The following is an 18,916-nucleotide window of genomic DNA, read 5'->3' as shown; positions in this document are numbered from 1 at the left end:
ATTGCTCCACAGTGACATTCTAGCTCAGATACTACAACTATACACTAACGTAACATTCGATTCAGAGTAAAGGCAGCAATTTATTGAACTGAGAATAAATACCAAATTTGTGATGAACATTGGGGTTCCTGAGAAATGAGTGGTAGCGAGTTCATGGCCAATTTACAACACGCCCAACTACCTATTTCTTGTGGAAAACCCCTGTCAATATCTACATATATGAGCAGATACTGCAGTGAGATAATTTTCTTTGGGATTTTTCCAGAAATTGAGCACGACCCAAAGGGCTTTCGTTTTATTTGTATGTAGGATTGTGACATACTCAACAATTTGAACATGCAACAGATACTAGAGTAGGTGGATTAGCGAGTAAGATAGTACTTGCAGCACAGTAACAGGTCCAACAGATCCACGTCAATGTTTATGCTCCACAGGACCTCCCTCCTTTTTTCATCTACCTCAATTAACATATACCGAAGAAAATGAATAGATGGTAAGAGTAGATATTATCCTATATTGACACTGCCCTGCCACTTAATGCAATTAAGGTTGAACTTCAGCCTCAGCTCAACTTTCTGTCTCACTCTTCATTCCTTAAGTGATCAAAAATGTGTCTATTTCAGCCTTAATGGAATATCAGACATGGAATATCAATAACTGTGGAGTGATTGCTCCCAAGGGAGTGCCATGAAGGTTTACCAGGTTGATTCCAGGGATGGCAGGACTGACATAAGAGGAGAGATTGACTAGGTTAGGGTTGTTTTTGCTGGAGTTCAGACGAATGGGGAACGAGGATGCCTCATAGAGACTTATAGAATTCTAACAGAACTGGACAGGAGAGATGCAGGGAGGATGTTCCCAGTGGTGGGTCTGTCCACAACCACGGGTCACAATCTGAGGTTTCAGGGTAGATGATTTACGATGGGGATGAGCAAACATTTCTTCACTCAATGAGTGGTAAGCCTGTCAAATTCATTACCACAGGAAGTCGTCGCTGCCAAAAAATTGAATGTGTTCAAGAAGCGGCTGGATATACCACTTGGGGTGAATGAAATCAAAGATTATGGGGAGAAAGCAGGATTAGGCTACTGAGATGGATGATCAGCCACGATCTTAATGAATGGCAGAGCAGGCTCGAAGGTCCAAAATATCCCCCTCCTGCTCCTATCTTCTATGTTTCTATATGAATTCCAAATATTCACAAATCTTCTTTGCTATCCCCATCTTAAACAATCAGTCCCTTACCCTAAGAGTGTGCCCACATGTTCAATATTCCCCAGCAAAGAGATGCAACTACCCTGAAGGCACAAAATGCTAAAGACAGGTTGAGGAATTTACTTCAGAATTTCTTCAGAAGAAGTTAAAAGGGTGTTCAAGAATGGTCTTCCACTTTGCAATTTTGCTGAATTGAGAATCTAGGACTTGGACAAACAGTCTCAGGGTAAGGGAATCTACATTCAGAACAGAGATGGAGGATATTTCTTCACTCAAAGAGTTGCATTTCTTTGGAATTGTCTGCCCAGAAAGTTGAGCATGTTCCATCATTGAATACGTTGAAAGTTGAGACAGGCTTTTTTTTTGTCTGTCAGAGTCTCAAGGAATTTGAGGAGTGGGCGAGAAATTGGAGTTGAAGCCAATAATGAGACAATATTGTATTAGGAGGAGTATCAAGCATGACAGGCCATATGGTACACTTTTGCTTCTGCTTCTTATGCTGTTATTAATTATCTCCCCACTTTCATGTTTAATGATTTTGTATATCTTTTTGAACTCTTCCAATGTCATGCATTTGGACAATTGCACTGTCCAATTTCATTGTATCATACTAAATATGTAATTAACCCCACCTGTATCTCCAAGCAAGCTATTAGCCATCGTATTGTCTGATCAGGCTGTTGCTGTGATAGAAATAACATACTCTATATATTCTGTCACTGAAGAATGTCCTATCATTACTCACTGGTGGTCCTTTTGGCCCTTCTATGCCTCTTGATCCTTGTGAGCCTGGTGGTCCCTATGAAGTAGACAAAATTATTTTTTGTGAAAAAAACATTCAGTGTTAGGAATTATATTTACAAAAAAATGCATTGATGAAAAAGACAAACAACAATTTGGTTTGCTTCTGCCAAGCTGGCAGTTGCATGGTACAATGATAATGAGTTGTGATCAAAGCAGAGCAAATTATTCTCTCAATAATTAGTTCACAATATGCTGAGACATGATGCAAAACAAATGCGCATACAGGAGAATTTTGAGTGTCAAAGGATGGAAGTGATGTTTCCTCACAAACATATTACAATTACCAGCCTTTCTGGAAGTCTTCATATTTTAATTTTCCAGGGAGTGCAGATGAACTATTTACACCATTAAGGCTTCTTTTATAATTTCTGACAGATGTTACCTATCTCCCTCATTGGTTTAAGTTAATGCATATTCTTTTATATTTCCATTACATATGGAGCAAGTTTGTACATTTTTGAATATCCTGCTGCAGATTAATGGTCCTTTGGAAGCTTTCATTTAATGATCTAACACTAAGATAACACATGGTCTGCAGGCTCCATGCCCATGAGATCAATCAAATATCAGCTATGGTAAAATTGTACATAACCCAGTAACCCTACATCAACTGTTTGATGAGATTCGTTTTAGCATACTATGCTTAATACAAATTGTTTTATCATTATTACAGTGAGTAGATAGCCAATGAGTCTCTTTATGTTTTAATAGGTTGAAATATTGCAGAAAGTTCCAAATGAATATTCCAGATACCCAATTTTAATGCTTCTGAAAAGGTCAGGCAAATCTCTTGTAATAGACAAGCACTTTCCTTTTTTCTCAGATAACTGTGCAAGCATTTCAATGCATTGAAAGGAATTCTTTAAAGATTGTTATGGTGATGGTTGGAACGCCAAAATACTGGGGATATCTTCGACTGGTAACTACAAACTGAGTTCCTCAAAAAGAGGGCTCTTGCTGCCAAAAATGGCAGTGGATGTATGTTGAAGGGCTTTCTGGAGAGAGTAGCCAATGGAATTTAGTACCTCAAATGTTAAAGAAACTTCAAATAAACTGAACGGTGATATCTTGTGGCTATAAAGATAATTAGGGGCTAAGGATCCCTGCTCAACAGCAAGCCTCTTCCTGTGCATTCTATTTCAAACTGGAAATGCATGTGCTTCTCCCATTTGTCAAATAAAAGACAAGGATTAAAAAGTCAGTTTCAAACCTACTCGAATATACTAATGAGACTGAATAGTCTTGCTTGCTCCAGCCTGTATTTAAGCATCAGTGCACTGTGAAGGTCAGAGCCAAGAAGCTACCCAGTAAGTCAGGCTTGCGTTGCAGGTAAAAACAGTTTCTCACTCAGAGTGCGGCAAATCAGTTGAAAAAGGAAAATAGGACAATTTACTTCTAATCTGTGTCTGTGTGTGGTGAAATACTAATTCTTTTCACATTTAGTAACTAATAAGCTGTTGTTAATTCAAGAAAGATTGGCTAAATTGTCACCTTTTAAAACATAAGTTCATTTGGGTCTATAAAGATAATATTTTAAATTTAATCTTGTTGCAATCAACTAAGAATGCGGGGGATTGACAAAAGGGAGCCAGTCCATCCATCCTCACCATGGAGCTCGTCAGTTTGAGGTATCCTATCTGGAATCATAACAAACTGGGGAACATCACCCAGCGTCTGGCCATAACCAGATCATGTATTACATGCAGAAGAGATTTTCTCTTACAGGTTCAACCGGCCATCTGGGTACTTGAAATGGCACTGGGTTTCAAAAGTGAAGTTATGGTCAAGCCTATACTCAAACCGTCAATGTAAATAATCCTCCATTAGCCAATGGGGCAAATCGGAAAGCTGCTGTGCTGATTATTATGTTCTGAGAGTTGGTGAAATTTGTTGGAATGGCTGGCATCAATGGAAATAAAATTCAGGAGAGATGTAAAATGCTGTCCTAATGTCGTCTTACTGACACCTATAAGGTGTAAATGCAGTATAGTGTCAAATTCCAGAAGTCACTGGGTGCTTTGTAAGTCTACCTGGCCTTCACTTAAATGTTTAGAAAACAGAGGTTCCCTTACTCCATTATCTAATGATTCAATTTGCAATGGTTACTTGAAACCTAAAGAATGAAAGGGGTCTGCAAAGAAAAAAGAGGTGGGAACACTTGACTAGTATAAAAGGTGTCGCTTAATGCAGGGATATGGATCAAATGCTGAGCAGTGCAATTAAGCTGGTTGGCTTGGGTTTTTTTTGGCTGCCACAGACATAATGGGCCAAGTGACCTCTTTCTGTGCAATAGCTTTTCAATGATCCTTACTCTGTCCATGCCTGAGTCGAAAAACGGGCAGAGTTCTCTGATAAACAACATGGTTACAGCTGGAGTCAGGCAGGAACCAAGCAATCTAAACAGGAAATCTGCTAGACTACATAGCATCAACAGAAGATTAAAGTAATTTAGCTCTATTAGACGTAAAAGATTACATGCAGTAAAATATATCATTTACTCCATATCCCAATACTACTTGTTCCATAACTCAAAATTAAGTAAGTATCGCACTGCACCTTTTTTTAAAATTTCAGCAGAAATTTTCAACATGTTAATAATTTATCTGCTTACTGGAAATAAATGCTGAGACTTAATTTCACACATGATTTTCCGTGATTACTTATGGTAGAACAAAGCATCACTTACTGCTGCACCTGGTGGTCCTCTTATTCCAACAACCTGATAAGCAATAAAAGTATCAAATCAGCAATTGTAAAATGATGGTAAGTAGTATCATCTGCCTCAGTTATACATTTAATTCTTACTTTCATTGGAGTTACTCAATCTTGCAGTATAACATACAAAATATAGTCACTGAAGGGGATAGCTTCAAAAATATGCTGTAGCCAATGCAAATACAAATGGTTATCCTAAAACAAAGGATGAAGATAAATAATTTTCGATCACTTACTCTGCGGACTTCTCCTGGTTCACCTTTTTGTCCCTATTGAAGAGAGCAGAATTACTTCAGATTGGAAGCATTTTACAATCTGTTTCATCAAATACATTATTTTTAAATTATCATCTTATATTCAAAACAAAGATTACCGCATGTGACCCTAAATCTCCATATTAACAAATCAAGCTGAAGATCTGCTGTCCTAAGTAATCATTATTACTTATTTCTCTCAATTTCTACATTAATAGTCTAAACTAAAATAGCACAAGAAAATAACATGAACCAATCTCTTTATTGCTACTGCTGCGTTTAGCTCTCCTGCCAAAGCATTCGCCGTTGTTGTCTGTTACACTCACATGTTGTGCGCTAACCTTTATTGTAGCTTATCTGTGATCACTCAGTGACACCGTTATACAACCATATCTAGGTGCAGCCTTCTTGCTGCTGCCCTCCAGAACAGATCTCTGTAGCTATTCACCCCGAATCACATGGCCTAAGCACTGACATTTCCTTTTCTGCTTGTCACCTTAGAGAGTTCTTCTTGCTTGTGCGCTTTCAACTACATTTTTCTTTTACTTACAGGCCATGTGTGCCTTTTCACTAACACTCTAGCTTTTTAAAACAGTGGGAATAAGGTGAAATAAAGGTTGAAAATGGTGTATAGCTTTAATATTTGATATTTTCTTACTAAAACAGTGAACATAGCAAATGTTGATCTTAACAGAATGTAACAGCTCTAAACTATCTCCCTAAATGATCAATGCGAATATCCCAATATCTGAACAAAGATGACTTTAGCAGAAAGAAAAGAAATCCTCAAATCTGTTTTTTTTTCTCAAACTTGTCCTGATTCCCTTTATAATTTTTATCAAAAACAGCAAGCATTTGATTTGCTTTATAGAATCTTGGCTATTAATTTAATAACTGAAAATCAGAATATGTTGGATTGAAATTTGCCTTGGATGGTAGCATAAAATTAGCACCAGCAAACCTCATTTTACAACCAACTTGATATTAATTTCCATCAACGGTAGAGGGTAAAACACACTAACAATGTACCATTGCCAATTCTGGGCTATATTCCAAGACAAATTTTACTCCTAATATTTTAAAGCAGGCATTGCATATCACTATCATAAAACAATTCCAAAATTATTTTTTTTTAACATATATAGAAGTGTTTACAAAATGCTTCTTACCTTTTCTCCTCTTGAAACTGGACAAGAAAAGGAAAGGCTTATGTTAGAAAAATATTGACAATTATCAATGTTCACAACCCCCAAAACTGCTCAGGGTGGCCTTCTAAAACTAGATTGGCCATTCAGTAGGCAAATTTGAAGTCTAAGACTTGCTTTCGAATTTGGCCAACAAATTCAGCAAAAATGCATCACAGAGAATTGCATTAATAAGAAAAAGAATGGAATCAACTGCAGACAGGGGAGTCAAGACAAGTGAAGGGGTATGGAGGGGCATAGAGTATAAAGAGTGAGGTGACTGTAGGGATGGACAGGCAGTGAAGGTGCTGACAAGTTTGTGGTGGATATAGGTGAGTAGTTTGTGGTAAGGGATTGAGAGAATGGGATACAAGCATAGATCCATAGAATCCTTACAGTGTAGTAGCAGATCATTTAGTCCGCACAGACACTTCAAAGAACACCCCACCCAGACCCATTCTCCCACCTTATCCCTGTAACCCTGGATTTTCCGTGGGCAATCCTCCTTACCTGCACATCTTTGGTCTGTGGGAGGAAACCTGAACATGGGAATAACTCAGGCAGACACAGGAGAATATGCAAACTATCACAAAGTCGCGGGAAGGTGGAATCGAATTGATTACTTGGCGCTATGAAGCAGCAGTGCTGTCACTGAGCCATCGTGGCACCTCAGATGGAGGATATTGAGAAGGATATGTAGTTTAAATGACTGAAGGTGAAGGGAGATACACAATTATCTGAAGAACTATGTCAAAAGACAACAAACGGAAGAAATTGAGCAAACAAAACTGGTCCAATGCTGAATATATAACAATAAAATATTGGAAAGCTATCCTAAACATAACTGCCTGTATAAGCAGCATAAAATGTATTGTAATTGTTTTACAGTATGAACAAACAAAATGTTATCAGTGATTGGATACATTCCACATTTGCAGATTGTCAATCATTCATGATCGCACTTGAGAAGCATTTTAAAGCCACGGTGTATGGAATCAGCTAAAAGATGAAAAATACTGATAGGTGATATCTATTTCAACATCTTTTTATGCTTTACCCCCTCAGCCAGAGATACCAGGCTAATGATTAGTATATATTTAGCAACTGTAATCTAAAGGTGATCAGAACAAAATGGCCTCATAAAATTTGCAGATGACTAATGGCATATGACCATTTTAAACTATCCATCCACTAATATAATCAACAACACTTTCAAATGTGTGCTGGCTCATCTGTAGATTGTGACAAATCTGTTGAGAAATTGCAAAACTCATTGAAAAATGTTTTATTTTAATATTTTGTGAACTTGGTTGAAAGAATTCGATCTGTTAAATCATTCCTTCTTAATACTTTTCACAAGGACTTACCTTGGCACTTCAACTGAATCACTTTTTTTAAATTCATGACTTGGGTAACAACATAGAAAATTGTACAATATATCAAAGTTTGCCAAAGATGGCAAGATTGGTGGCACAAGTAATATTAACCGGATTTAGTAGCATTGATAGGTTAAGAGAATGAGCCAAATAGTGGCAAATGGTCATTTCCTACCAGGAAAAGCTATAATATCCGGCAAATGAGACCTGCTGTCTTGAGTCATCTTGTACACTTCAAACTGGAAATCCAATTTGACAATTTCCAGGTATTACTTTTTTTTCAACTGTTCTACCTTTTGGGTTATTCTGGGCCAATAACTAACAGATCTAAATATGGTTGTTTTTTTAAAAAAGTGGCAAACAACAAAGAACATTGAAGGCTGAGATTTTAGAATTAACAGCAATTGATCAAGCAATGAACTAACTTTCTTCTGCCAATGCTGTCATCTAGAACATAGGAATACCCTGTAAAATCAGAGCCAGGCATGTGCAGGAGAAAAGTTATGAAACACTGTTTCACACAAGAACTGGAAGAAAAGTAGATCATTCATCCACAAAAAAACACAGTTAATAATTTTATATCTGAGATGTACAGATTTTTACTAGCCATGGTAAAGGCTAGTGAAAGGCTGTGGTATTTATGGTAACGGAGCTAGAAATGGATGGATCAGCCCTAATCGTTCTAATAAAGTTTTGTTACAAAGGCCTACTTAACATATCTGCACTATCAACTTGATCATAGAGAGAAATTCCCACATCCGTGCTTGTATTTGAGGAATATCATTCAAACTGTTCACTTGCTAGATTTTGCCATTCCTCAGGCTAAAACCAGAGTCCACTCAGTTTCAGTGGTTGGAGAACCCCAGTGTGGCAAACTACCATTGGCAATTGTTGAATGTGCAGCTAAACTGAGCCTGCATCTCACCATGTGATATGTCTGCTGCCACCATCCTCTTTCAACATATATTAAATTATCATACAGGGCTCGATTGGTCTAATGAGGTGGTGGTAAACTCTGACTGGTGTAACTAGAAGAGGTTCTTATATTGAAAAGGTAGCCTATTGCATGCTAGCATCTAGCCACAGATTATATTGACACGTTAGACATTGTAACAGAGACCATAAAAAGGATCTAGATGTTAGGTCTTATTCAACAGCGATTATAAGCTGTTTCCTGGCTGTGGAGGGTAGGTCATTGAGTATATTTAAGACAGAGACAGATAGGTTCTTGATTGAATGGTGGAGCAGACTACATGGGCTGAATGGTCTAATTCATGTTCCTCTGTATTATGGTCTTATAGTGCAAATTATATAATTTTAGACGGTGATGCTGATGACATTCCTTAATAATAACTCTTTCAGATGCATATACAAACAGTGATTGATGAATTATGCTTCATAATTTTGATGGTTTGAAACAATGCATGTCACTTACTGTCAGGATACTGGTCTGTTTCACTGGATTGACACACAGGACAGCATTCTCCAAATGGAATTATAGGCCTATCACAGTCATAAAGTTCTTCACATGTGATTTCATCGCATAGTGTTATTCCTTCATCACACACACATATTTGACAGGGTTCTGGTTTCCAGACATCCTTGTTTTGGTAGTAGTTGCCATATTGGGTGCAGCTTAAAGGATCTAATGAAAGCAGAAGAAAAAAAGGGAATTACTTGTAAAATTCACAATTCACACAAATTACATATGACATAAAACTGTACTGGAGGAAAGAGTTTAATTATTGTTTAAATATGCTGTTTTACTTTGTGGGAAGTCCACAGATGCAACATTCTTTTGATTGCCTAAGTCAAAAGGATAACGTAAGTAGAAACAGTGTCAGCTTTACTGTTAGAAATAGCCACCGTGAGAGAAGGATGAAAGATATTACTGTCTTGACTTGGCCATCTGTTGCTAAAAAGAAACCAGATCTATAGGTAAATGGTGCTTTATTTTCAGAAATGCTGTCAAATTCTCAAATTGAGAATAATCAGATGGAATAGTGCAAATGTGAAATTTTGTAAGATTTTATGAAATAATCTCTTATGGGTTCTGCTTAACAACTGTGTGTAAAGGTTATTAAGAGGGCTGGGTGCCCAAATTGAGAACTGCTTGTGCTCACAGCAGTGAGCAAGCTGCAACATGTTTATACCTCAAAACAAATGTGGAAACAGCTGAACCGACTGTGGACAGATTTTCTGTCTCAGAGGGTTATAGGCAAGAAAAGAGAGAGAGAGAGAGACAAAGAAAGAGAGAGAGGTCTCTCAGCCACAGGACCTCTCTGCAGAAATTATTCAGGATAATGTCTTAAGTCCAACCATCTTCAGTTACTTCATCAATGGCCTTCCATCCATCCTAAAGTCCAAGTAGGGATATTTAATGATGACTGCACAATGTTCAGAACCATTCATGACTTACCAGATACTGAAACGGTCTGTGTCCATAAGCTTGTACCGATAAATGGAAACTAACATTATTGTCACAAAAGTGCCAAACAATGACCATCTCCAAGCAGAATCATCCAACACTCATAGCTTAACGTTCAATGGCATCACAATTGCTAAATATTCCACTACCAGCCTTCTGGGGATTATATTGACTAGAAACTGAACTGGAAGAGCTGAAAACTACTGTGGAAAGTAACTCACCTTCCCAAAGCTTATCAACCATCTACAAGGAACAAGTGAGGTGTATGATGGAATACACTCCACTTGCCTGGATGAGTACAGCACCCCCTGCCCCCCCAAAGAAGGAGCTTAATACCATCCAGGAAAAAAGCAGCCTGGTTGATGACACCTAATCCACCTACAATACTTAATTCATTATATGTGGTGGTGTTAGTGTCTACTATCTACAAGATTCAAGACTGGAATGTATCAAGTCTTCTGCTAGAGTGTGTTCAAACCCCTAACTTTTACCACTTAAAGGACAAGGGCAGTCAATGCATAGAAAGACCACAACTGACAAAATCCCCTCCAAAACACCCATTAAGTCGGGATGAGTATAAATGCTGGCCTGTCACGCAGTGCTCACATTCAATATACAAACAAAACAAAAGAGACTAGGCCATCTTCTCTGCTCCCCACATTCAGTCAAACATGTCACCCACTGAACTTACCACACTCCACCCTCTCAGGTCCAACCTTAACTTTATTCTTGGGCACTTAAGAGCCTCTGGGACTTAATAGGTTGAGTTACACAACTTTATCACTTGACTGCACAATGTCAGTCCTCCAATTTTCTTACATTACCAGCTCCTTCCATGCGCCATACTCTATCTCTCACCCACCTCACCCCATGGTCTTTTTGTTGTTTTTGTTTACTTGGCTCTCAGTAGAGTGGGCCTATTTTTTCCCATTCATAAATTAACTTACATATTACTTCTCTATTTCTCTTTTAGCATAATCAGCAACCCATTTGTGTTTTTTTTTACAGTGAGCCTCCACACCACCTGTTCCCCTTGACCTCTACTGAAAGCGTACAAAGTACCATTTTCCAACCCCTTTAAGTCCTGCAGAATCATTTTGGATTCAAAACATTAACTGCAAATCTCTCCACAGATGCTACCAATTGATTTTCTCCAACATCTTCTGTGCTTGTTTCAGACTTCTAGCACCCACAAATTTTTACTTTCATTTAAATGTTTAATTCATTGCACTTCTCTTCCAGAGATGCCCACCTTGAACAAGTTCTGCTCTAAATAAATTCCAAACAGTTCAAGCCCGTTAGTTGATCTCATACAAGGTTAGTTCACATAGCTGCTCTACATTGCACTCTATGTACCCTGCTGTGAAGGAACACTCGTGGCTCCCAGGAATATTAATCAAAACTCCACCCTTCCATTTTTGGCCCCTCTTGCAGTGCAGTGTTAGTGTTCCTAACCCTGGACCATGAGGCCCGGATTCAAATCCCACTTGGCCCAGAGGTGTGTAATTACATTTCCGAACAGGTTGATTAGAAAAATCAGTTAAATAAATATAATGACAGACTTTTGTGCACAACCTTTGATGTATTGCACTTCTATATTGAAATACTGTTACTTCCAAAAGTAGTCTGAACAGAGGGACCCTACCAGAAACAAAGCACTGCATTATCATGGTATCTGGCCTCCTTGAAGTCACTGATTTAAACTGATGCCTCACTGTAGTTGTAACCCCCTCTCCTGTAATCTAAGAGCTCTGTGTTCCTCTGATACTGAAAGTGATCTCAATGTTGAGGTCCTGGTCTCAGTATGAGTATCCGATTGTTGATAAGGTATCGTTGTATTTTTGGATTGGAATGGTGTCAATAACTCTCCAAGATTTCCAATTATAAAAGAACTCTACCTTTTTAAAACATTAATAGGTATAAGAACACTCCATTACACTATCTTCTATCCATGATGGTGTTTACTTAGCTCAGTGGCTGGGTGGCTGGCCTGTGATGCAGAGTAACACCAACACTACAGGTTCAATTCCTGTACCAGCTGTTTCAGGTTTCTGATGGATTTTGAAACTCTGGAGGGAATAGTCTGTGTTGACAAAATAAATGGGTATTTTTTATGGAATCTCAACATAACAGTTTGTTGAAGGGTGCCTTAGTTTCTGTATGGTGAAGTTATTATTGAAATGCGTGGTTTTACGCTGTCTCTGATTGAGGATTTACAATGTACAGTTAATCTTCAATTTGGGTGTACGGCATACGTCCCATTCATTTGTCTTCAATAGAAAGTAAGACTCACAGCTGAACACAAATGAAGTTTCATCTAAAACTGTCAGCTTTCCATCCAGAGACGCCATGTGCTTCTTTGCAAATAAGATCGCAAAGTCAAGAGTTCAGCTTTTCACATACTAAGGGGAAGAAAAGTTTCTAAGTGCATTTCACTAAAGCTACCAAAACAAATCCACAAAACTGCTTTGTTTTCCTCATTCTTTCAGGACATTGAATCATAGCATGCAATGAAGGATATAAGAGGCTGAATCATGTAGTTGTTCACAAGTGCTTCAGCTTTGAGTAGTACGGCCAAAAAAAATCTGAAATTAATCTTATGAGTGATTGAAATGTTTGAAGTAATAGCATTTGAAAATGCATAAGGATGCAATTATTCATTAGCATAATATTCATCTCAATGGAATTTCCTCTTCAAAAAGTTCCATATGTCCAGTATGATAGACTTTGAGAGTTTATACGTGCTTTCCAGTTAGTATTGAACTAAACTGTTGATAACAGTCTCACAGTCTATGTCTAGTCCATAGGTAAAAGGCAAAGTTGCCATAGTCCCAGTTGACCATGGTCCTGCTCTCTCAGTTTTTAAAAAAATTCTTCACAGATGAGGGCATCCCGTTTAGGCCAGCATTTATTGCCTACCTCAAAGGGTCATTAAGAATCAAACATATTGGCCTGGCCTGGAGTCATGTGTAGTCCAGACAAATAAGGATGACAGTTTCCTTCCCTAAAGGACATTAGTAAACCAGATGGGTTTTCCTACAGTTGGTAATGGATTCATCTGTTGGTGTGGGATTTGGACATTACCTGGGTCTCTGGCTCAAGAGTCCAGCTTTGATATCAGTATGTCGTCTAGAGAGAGAGAGAGAGAGAAAGAAAGAAAGGGGGTGGCTAGTGGTTTCACCTGAGATCAATACACCTTAGAGGGTGACAGTGGTTGAGGAGGAGAGTCCTTCATGGTAACCTCAGCTGATGTAGGAAATGATCCCTTGCTTTTGGGTGTCATTCTGCATCACAAACCACCTACTCAGCCAAGTAAGCTGACAGTCAGCCAATGCAATACATAATGATTTAGGGGGAAAAGCGGACGCAGATGAAGACGGAATGCAGGGAGATGAAAGGGTATTCATTTTACTGGGTTCATAATTGTGGTCCTAGATTGGGAATTAGTGTTATTTTACAATTCTGTGTCTTTGTTCTAAGATAATAAAATTTCCACAGTTGGATTTTACATAATTTATAAGCAGCATTGGATCTCACATGCTACAATCAAAAAGTAGTTTGTATATAAAATGATAACTTTACATTCCAAAAAACATCATGTTATTCATCTGCTGGCCCGAGGGTTGTTTAATTTGAAAGTATTGGTTTTGTTAAGCTATAGGTAATGACAAGAGAGCAATGGCAAACATGATAACATGTGGACTGTTTGGACCAAAGGGTCTGCTTTTGTGCTGTATGACTCTGCAACTTTGTTCCCACGTGACATTGTGTGCTAACACGTCTCCATGCATCACTGCGAGATAACATGTCCTTGTGGGAGGTGACAGTCTAGTGGTATTATTGCTGGACTGTTAATACAGAGAACCGAATAATGTTCATGTTCAAACCCAGTCATGACTGATGATGGACTCAACATAATGTCTAATCATGACCATGAATCTATTGTCAGTAAAACCCATCTGGTTCACTAATGTGGGAAAACAATGGCCAACTTTACCTCGTCTGGCTTGCATGTGACTCCAGACTCATAGCAATGTGTTTGACTCTTAACTGCATTCTGGGCAGTTAGGGAAGGGCAATAAATGCTGGCCTCGCTTGCAATGCCTACATATCATGACAATTTTTTTTGAAAAGGTACCTTACTCCACTGCAAACGATAATGCTCCCACATCCCACCACGCTATAACATGTCCCACTCCTACTGCATGTCAGTTTCACCCTGTTGTTAGAGCCACAAAATAGATAATTATCATTCAGTGACTGAGTAAAATCACTGGATCTGAGGGAACCCTGGCATTGGATTTTTCCAAACCCTATTTCTGGTTTAACTAAAGCAATAGGTTTTCCTATCTCTTATGAAACCAATTCTTTAACAGATGTGTCTTCATGACAGATATAAAAGTAAGGAAAAGGTCAAACTGACATTGTCTCAGATAACATGATTTAAATTCAATGCATTCTCCCAATTTTCCTATGTGATCGTGGAAAGCAGGATGATGGCTTAGTGCCAAGATGGGAAAGAGATTGAAATTTTCTGTACATGTTCCGAACCTTCAGTTTCATTTTCTGATGTCATGACAAATATTAAGCGCAGAACTGCAAGTACAATATGACTGCTGTATAATGAACCCTCAACATGAATTTTGCAAACTTATCAGGAGATATATTTAGAAGTGTGCACTTCTGATGGGGGGCTTAACATACTGTGCCTACAGTTTAGAAATCTAGATGCACACTGCAGCAAGAGCTTCCAATCATTAAAATCATGGGCAGGTGTATAATTGAATTTCTGAAATATATTTGAGTAGGTGAAACTCCCCATTTGGAGTAAAGATGTGGATAAGCAATTTCATTTTCTGCCTTTCTGGCTTCACATTAAGATTCAATTAGTTTTATTAAGTGTTTATTAAATTGAACAAAGTGTGGAACCTACCATGTGATGAAAAAAAACCAAAACTCAACTTATAAAAGGCTAGGGCGTATGACTATCCCAGTGTATGGCCGTTGGCTTTTATCTAATTTCCTCTAAATCTATACTTCTACCTGTGCAAATATTTGGACATTTGAGTACAAATACAATTAAATGTAAAGAAATGAAAAGTAACCGTTGTGAATTTCTAGATCGTGGTCAGTGTAACCGACTTATAATGTAACTTACGAATTAAATCTCAGCTATAGAAAATGTGATAATGCTACTAAAGCACATGGAAGTCTATTACACTCAAAACATTGGGTACATGTTGCTTTAGGAAGTTAACAGTAAGATGGTTCGGATCCAAAGGAGCAGGCTGGCTCACTGTTCTGGAGAAGTGGGACTGAATTTTCCTGTTCCCCTGAATAATCGATCTACTTTTTCTCTCAATGTCAAGAATCTCATTTTTATCGATTCTCACTGACTTTATCCAAATTTCTTACAATTGCCCATTTCATTCAGGCACTGGAAAATTCTGCCATCCGTCTTCTTTGCAAGGAATTCCAGTTCATTAAAGCTCAAGCTTCGCACACACCCTCAAAACTTGGCCAACTTGGAGTGACTCAAATGACTGCTCACATCTTGTTAGTTTATTATCTTAGCCCAGCTCCAAGTCCTCCAAAAGTCTTGAGGTGGCTTTTGAGCATCTAATAATAACACAATTTGAGTTTTTAATCAAAGCTGGTGCCTTCGCTGAGCTGCCATGAATTTCTCCTGTCTCAACTGCAGCAAACAAATAATCTTCATGGGCTTCCTTCCCCCTCTCTCACCTGAACAGAACAAGCTGTCCCAGAAACCTTGTTCTGGAGGCAAGGACATGACAACAGTAGAGGGAGGGGATCCTGCTAAAGAGGCCAGGGAGGGAGGAAGTGGCAGATCTCTGAGGATTGCTGTGTTTAGGGTTGGGGGGCAAACCTGATGTAGAAAGGAGACCCATGAAGGAGGCGCTCCGAAATTTATCGGCTTTCCTATTCGCAAACCTGCCAGTGTTGGACCATTAAAATTGCATCCTTCCTTTTGGAATCTACGTGCACAACTTAAGTTTGCAGAATACTTTATATTAAGTTGCAGTTGAATTATTGCATGTAGTGTTAGAAACTTTATGCAAAGAAGGCTTAAAAGCGATAGTAAAGGTGCAGCATAAATTCACTAGGACATTGTTAATGGGAGGAGATTGAATACCAGAGAGGTTTGAAAAGCTTTTTTATTACCACAGTCAAGAATGATGAATATAGACAACTGCTTTATTTTACGCTGCAAAGCAGTACTACTGCTACCTATACATTCAGGTACTGGTCTCGGCTCTGAGTGATTCTATAGACACTGTCCCTGAGGCTAGTTGCTCCTTACTAGTAAGTTAAGCTCTTCAACTCCTTATGTACTGTAACACACTTCTATTTACCATCTTTCTAGGATATTGTCCACCAGTTCTTTCTTCTCATACTCTTTCTAGATGATGTCTTTTCTTTTCCTGATGTCAAGATCAGAGATCAGTTACATCATATTTGTACAATTCTCAATATGCCACAATAATGAAGAATGAAATGAGATAAATAATGATAGATAGCTGCTCGGTAGCACAAAATCTGAATTTCACTTAGAAGTGAGATATTGGTGAGGCTTTATCACCAGAAGGCCAAATTTCAAACTATTACAACTACAATTTGCTGAGGAGTTGCCATGCAGAAAGAGCTCAGATATTAGAGTCAGATGACGGACTTTGAATATCGGCATATCATTTTTGCTATGATAGGAAACAACAACGAAAGTACTTTCAAGAACTCTTTGAATTTTACTGACTTTCCATTGTTACTCATCAGTGAAATTATGAAATCAGTTGCACTTGGACACCTATCAGAAAGATTAAAATTGCGAAGCATTTCTAAGAGTGACTAATTTCATGTTCTAAGAATGGGAACTTAAGTATGCACTAATTCAGTTGCCTTTAAGGCAATAAAGCATTGCCCTTTTATGGAGTGGGATGGCTGGGCTATCACCATAATACCTATCTCTAATACATGAGGTCTATCCTGAGTGCAGAACCAGTTCAAGTGATCAAAAAAGCTTCGCTATTGCCCTGTTAATTTACTGACAAACAGAAAGATTTCTAGTTCTGTCACAATATTTTTGAGTGACCTATACCTCATTACCTAAATTATTATAGCTATGGACTTCTATTTTTGTGTCTGCTGTGACCCGCATGAGATCACCTTCACATCCCATGAGAAGCTTTTTCTCTCGTTCATTATATATTTTTATGAAGAAAGAGTCACTTTTCGATGTATTATCAGTATTTGCACTGACCTATGTTACTCTCCAACACTCGCCTGACCAAGAACCACACACGGAGAATTCAGCCAAAATTTAAATTTTCTAATATTTATTCTTGCACATCCCATAGTTGCACTTTTCCCACCTCTATACATTGGGTCTGGCAGCATAAGTTTGGATTTCTTAAACACTGTGCACTATGCTATGAACCTTTTAAATAACAAAAGAAACTATGAAACAGATTCATGAGTGATCATGTGATGGGTCCATCATTGGTCATGATACTACCTCTCAAAAATGTTCATCTCAAAACATTTTTGGACAACAAAATGATCTCTTTCTCCTTTTTTTGGTGAAAATAGCAGCAAATCATCAACAAATTTCTTTCTTGTTTCACTTCATGGAATCATTGCATAATACTAACTATCTCCTTGATGAGAACAATCCCATTAATATAAAACAAAGAACTGCAGATATGAAGATCAGAAGCAAAGACTTAATTGCTGGACAAACTTTGCAGATCTGGCAGCAGCGGACATGTCATGATATTGAATTCTTCTTTCAATGCCTTTCTTCCATTCCTATTTAGAACATAGGACATAGAACATAGAACAGTACAGCACAGAACAGGCCCTTCAGCCCACAATGTTGTGCCGACCATTGATCCTCATGCATGCACCCTCAAATTTCTGTGACCATATGCATGTCCAGCAGTCTCTTAAATGACCCCAATGACCTTGCTTCCACAACTGCTGCTGGCAACGCATTCCATGCTCTCACAACTCTCTGTGTAAAGAACCCGCCTCTGACATCCCCTCTATACTTTCCTCCAACCAGCTTAAAACTATGACCCCTCGTGTTAGCCATTTCTGCCCTGGGAAATAGTCTCTGGCTATCAACTCTATCTATGCCTCTCATTATCTTGTATACCTCAATTAGGTACCCTTTCCTCCTCCTTTTCTCCAATGAAAAAAGTCCGAGCTCAGTCAACCTCTCTTCATAAGATAAGCCCTCCAGTCCAGGCAGCATCCTGGTAAACCTCCTCTGAACCCTCTCCAAAGCATCCACATCTTTCCTATAATAGGGCGACCAGAACTGGACGCAGTATTCCAGGTGCGGTCTAACCAAAGTTTTATGAAGGGTCTCTGATGAAGGGTCTAGGCCCGAAACGTCAGCTTTTGTGCTCCTGAGATGCTGCTTGGCCTGCTGTGTTCATCCAGCCTCACATTTTATAGAGCTGCAACAAGATCTCATGACTCTTAAACTCAATCCCCCTGTTAATGAAAGCCAAAACACCATATGCTTTCTTAACAACCCTGTCCACTTGGGTGGCCATTTTAAGGGATCTATGTATCTGCACACCAAGAACCCTCTGTTCCTCCACACCGCCAAGAATCCTATCCTTAATCCTGTACTCAGCTTTCAAATTTGACCTTCCAAAATGCATCACCTCGCATTTATCCAGGTTGAACTCCATCTGCCACCTCTCAGCCCATCTCTGCATCCTGTCAATGTCCCGCTGCAGCCTACAACAGCCCTCTACACTGTCAACGACACCTCCAATCTTTGTGTCGTCTGCAAAATTGCTGACCCATCCTTCAATCCCCTCATCCAAATCATTAATAAAAATTACAAACAGTAGATGCCCAAGGACAGAGCCCTGTGGAACACCACTCACCACTGACTTCCAGGCAGAA

The 18,916-nt window shown here is 38.7% G+C and overlaps 1 protein-coding gene across 1 annotated transcript in view; it reads right to left on the bottom strand.

Annotated features, from left to right (window-relative positions):
* The window catches only part of col5a2b (collagen, type V, alpha 2b), a 273,485-nt gene that overhangs the window by 152,297 nt on the left and 102,272 nt on the right, over positions 1 to 18,916 (bottom strand). Inside the window, exons 2-6 of the mRNA XM_048534084.2 lie at positions 8,984 to 9,193; positions 6,158 to 6,174; positions 4,971 to 5,003; positions 4,706 to 4,738; positions 1,961 to 2,014 (exon numbers count right to left, since the gene is read on the bottom strand). Of these exons, the coding sequence (XP_048390041.1) occupies positions 1,961 to 2,014; positions 4,706 to 4,738; positions 4,971 to 5,003; positions 6,158 to 6,174; positions 8,984 to 9,193 (347 nt within the window). The remainder of the gene's footprint in view (positions 1 to 1,960; positions 2,015 to 4,705; positions 4,739 to 4,970; positions 5,004 to 6,157; positions 6,175 to 8,983; positions 9,194 to 18,916) is intronic.

This window comes from Stegostoma tigrinum, chromosome 7 (assembly GCF_030684315.1).
Source record: "Stegostoma tigrinum isolate sSteTig4 chromosome 7, sSteTig4.hap1, whole genome shotgun sequence".
Classification (NCBI taxonomy): Eukaryota; Metazoa; Chordata; class Chondrichthyes; order Orectolobiformes; family Stegostomatidae; genus Stegostoma; species Stegostoma tigrinum.
The sequence above is the reverse complement of the archived record's forward strand: the minus strand, read 5'-3'. Positions and strand labels throughout refer to the sequence as shown.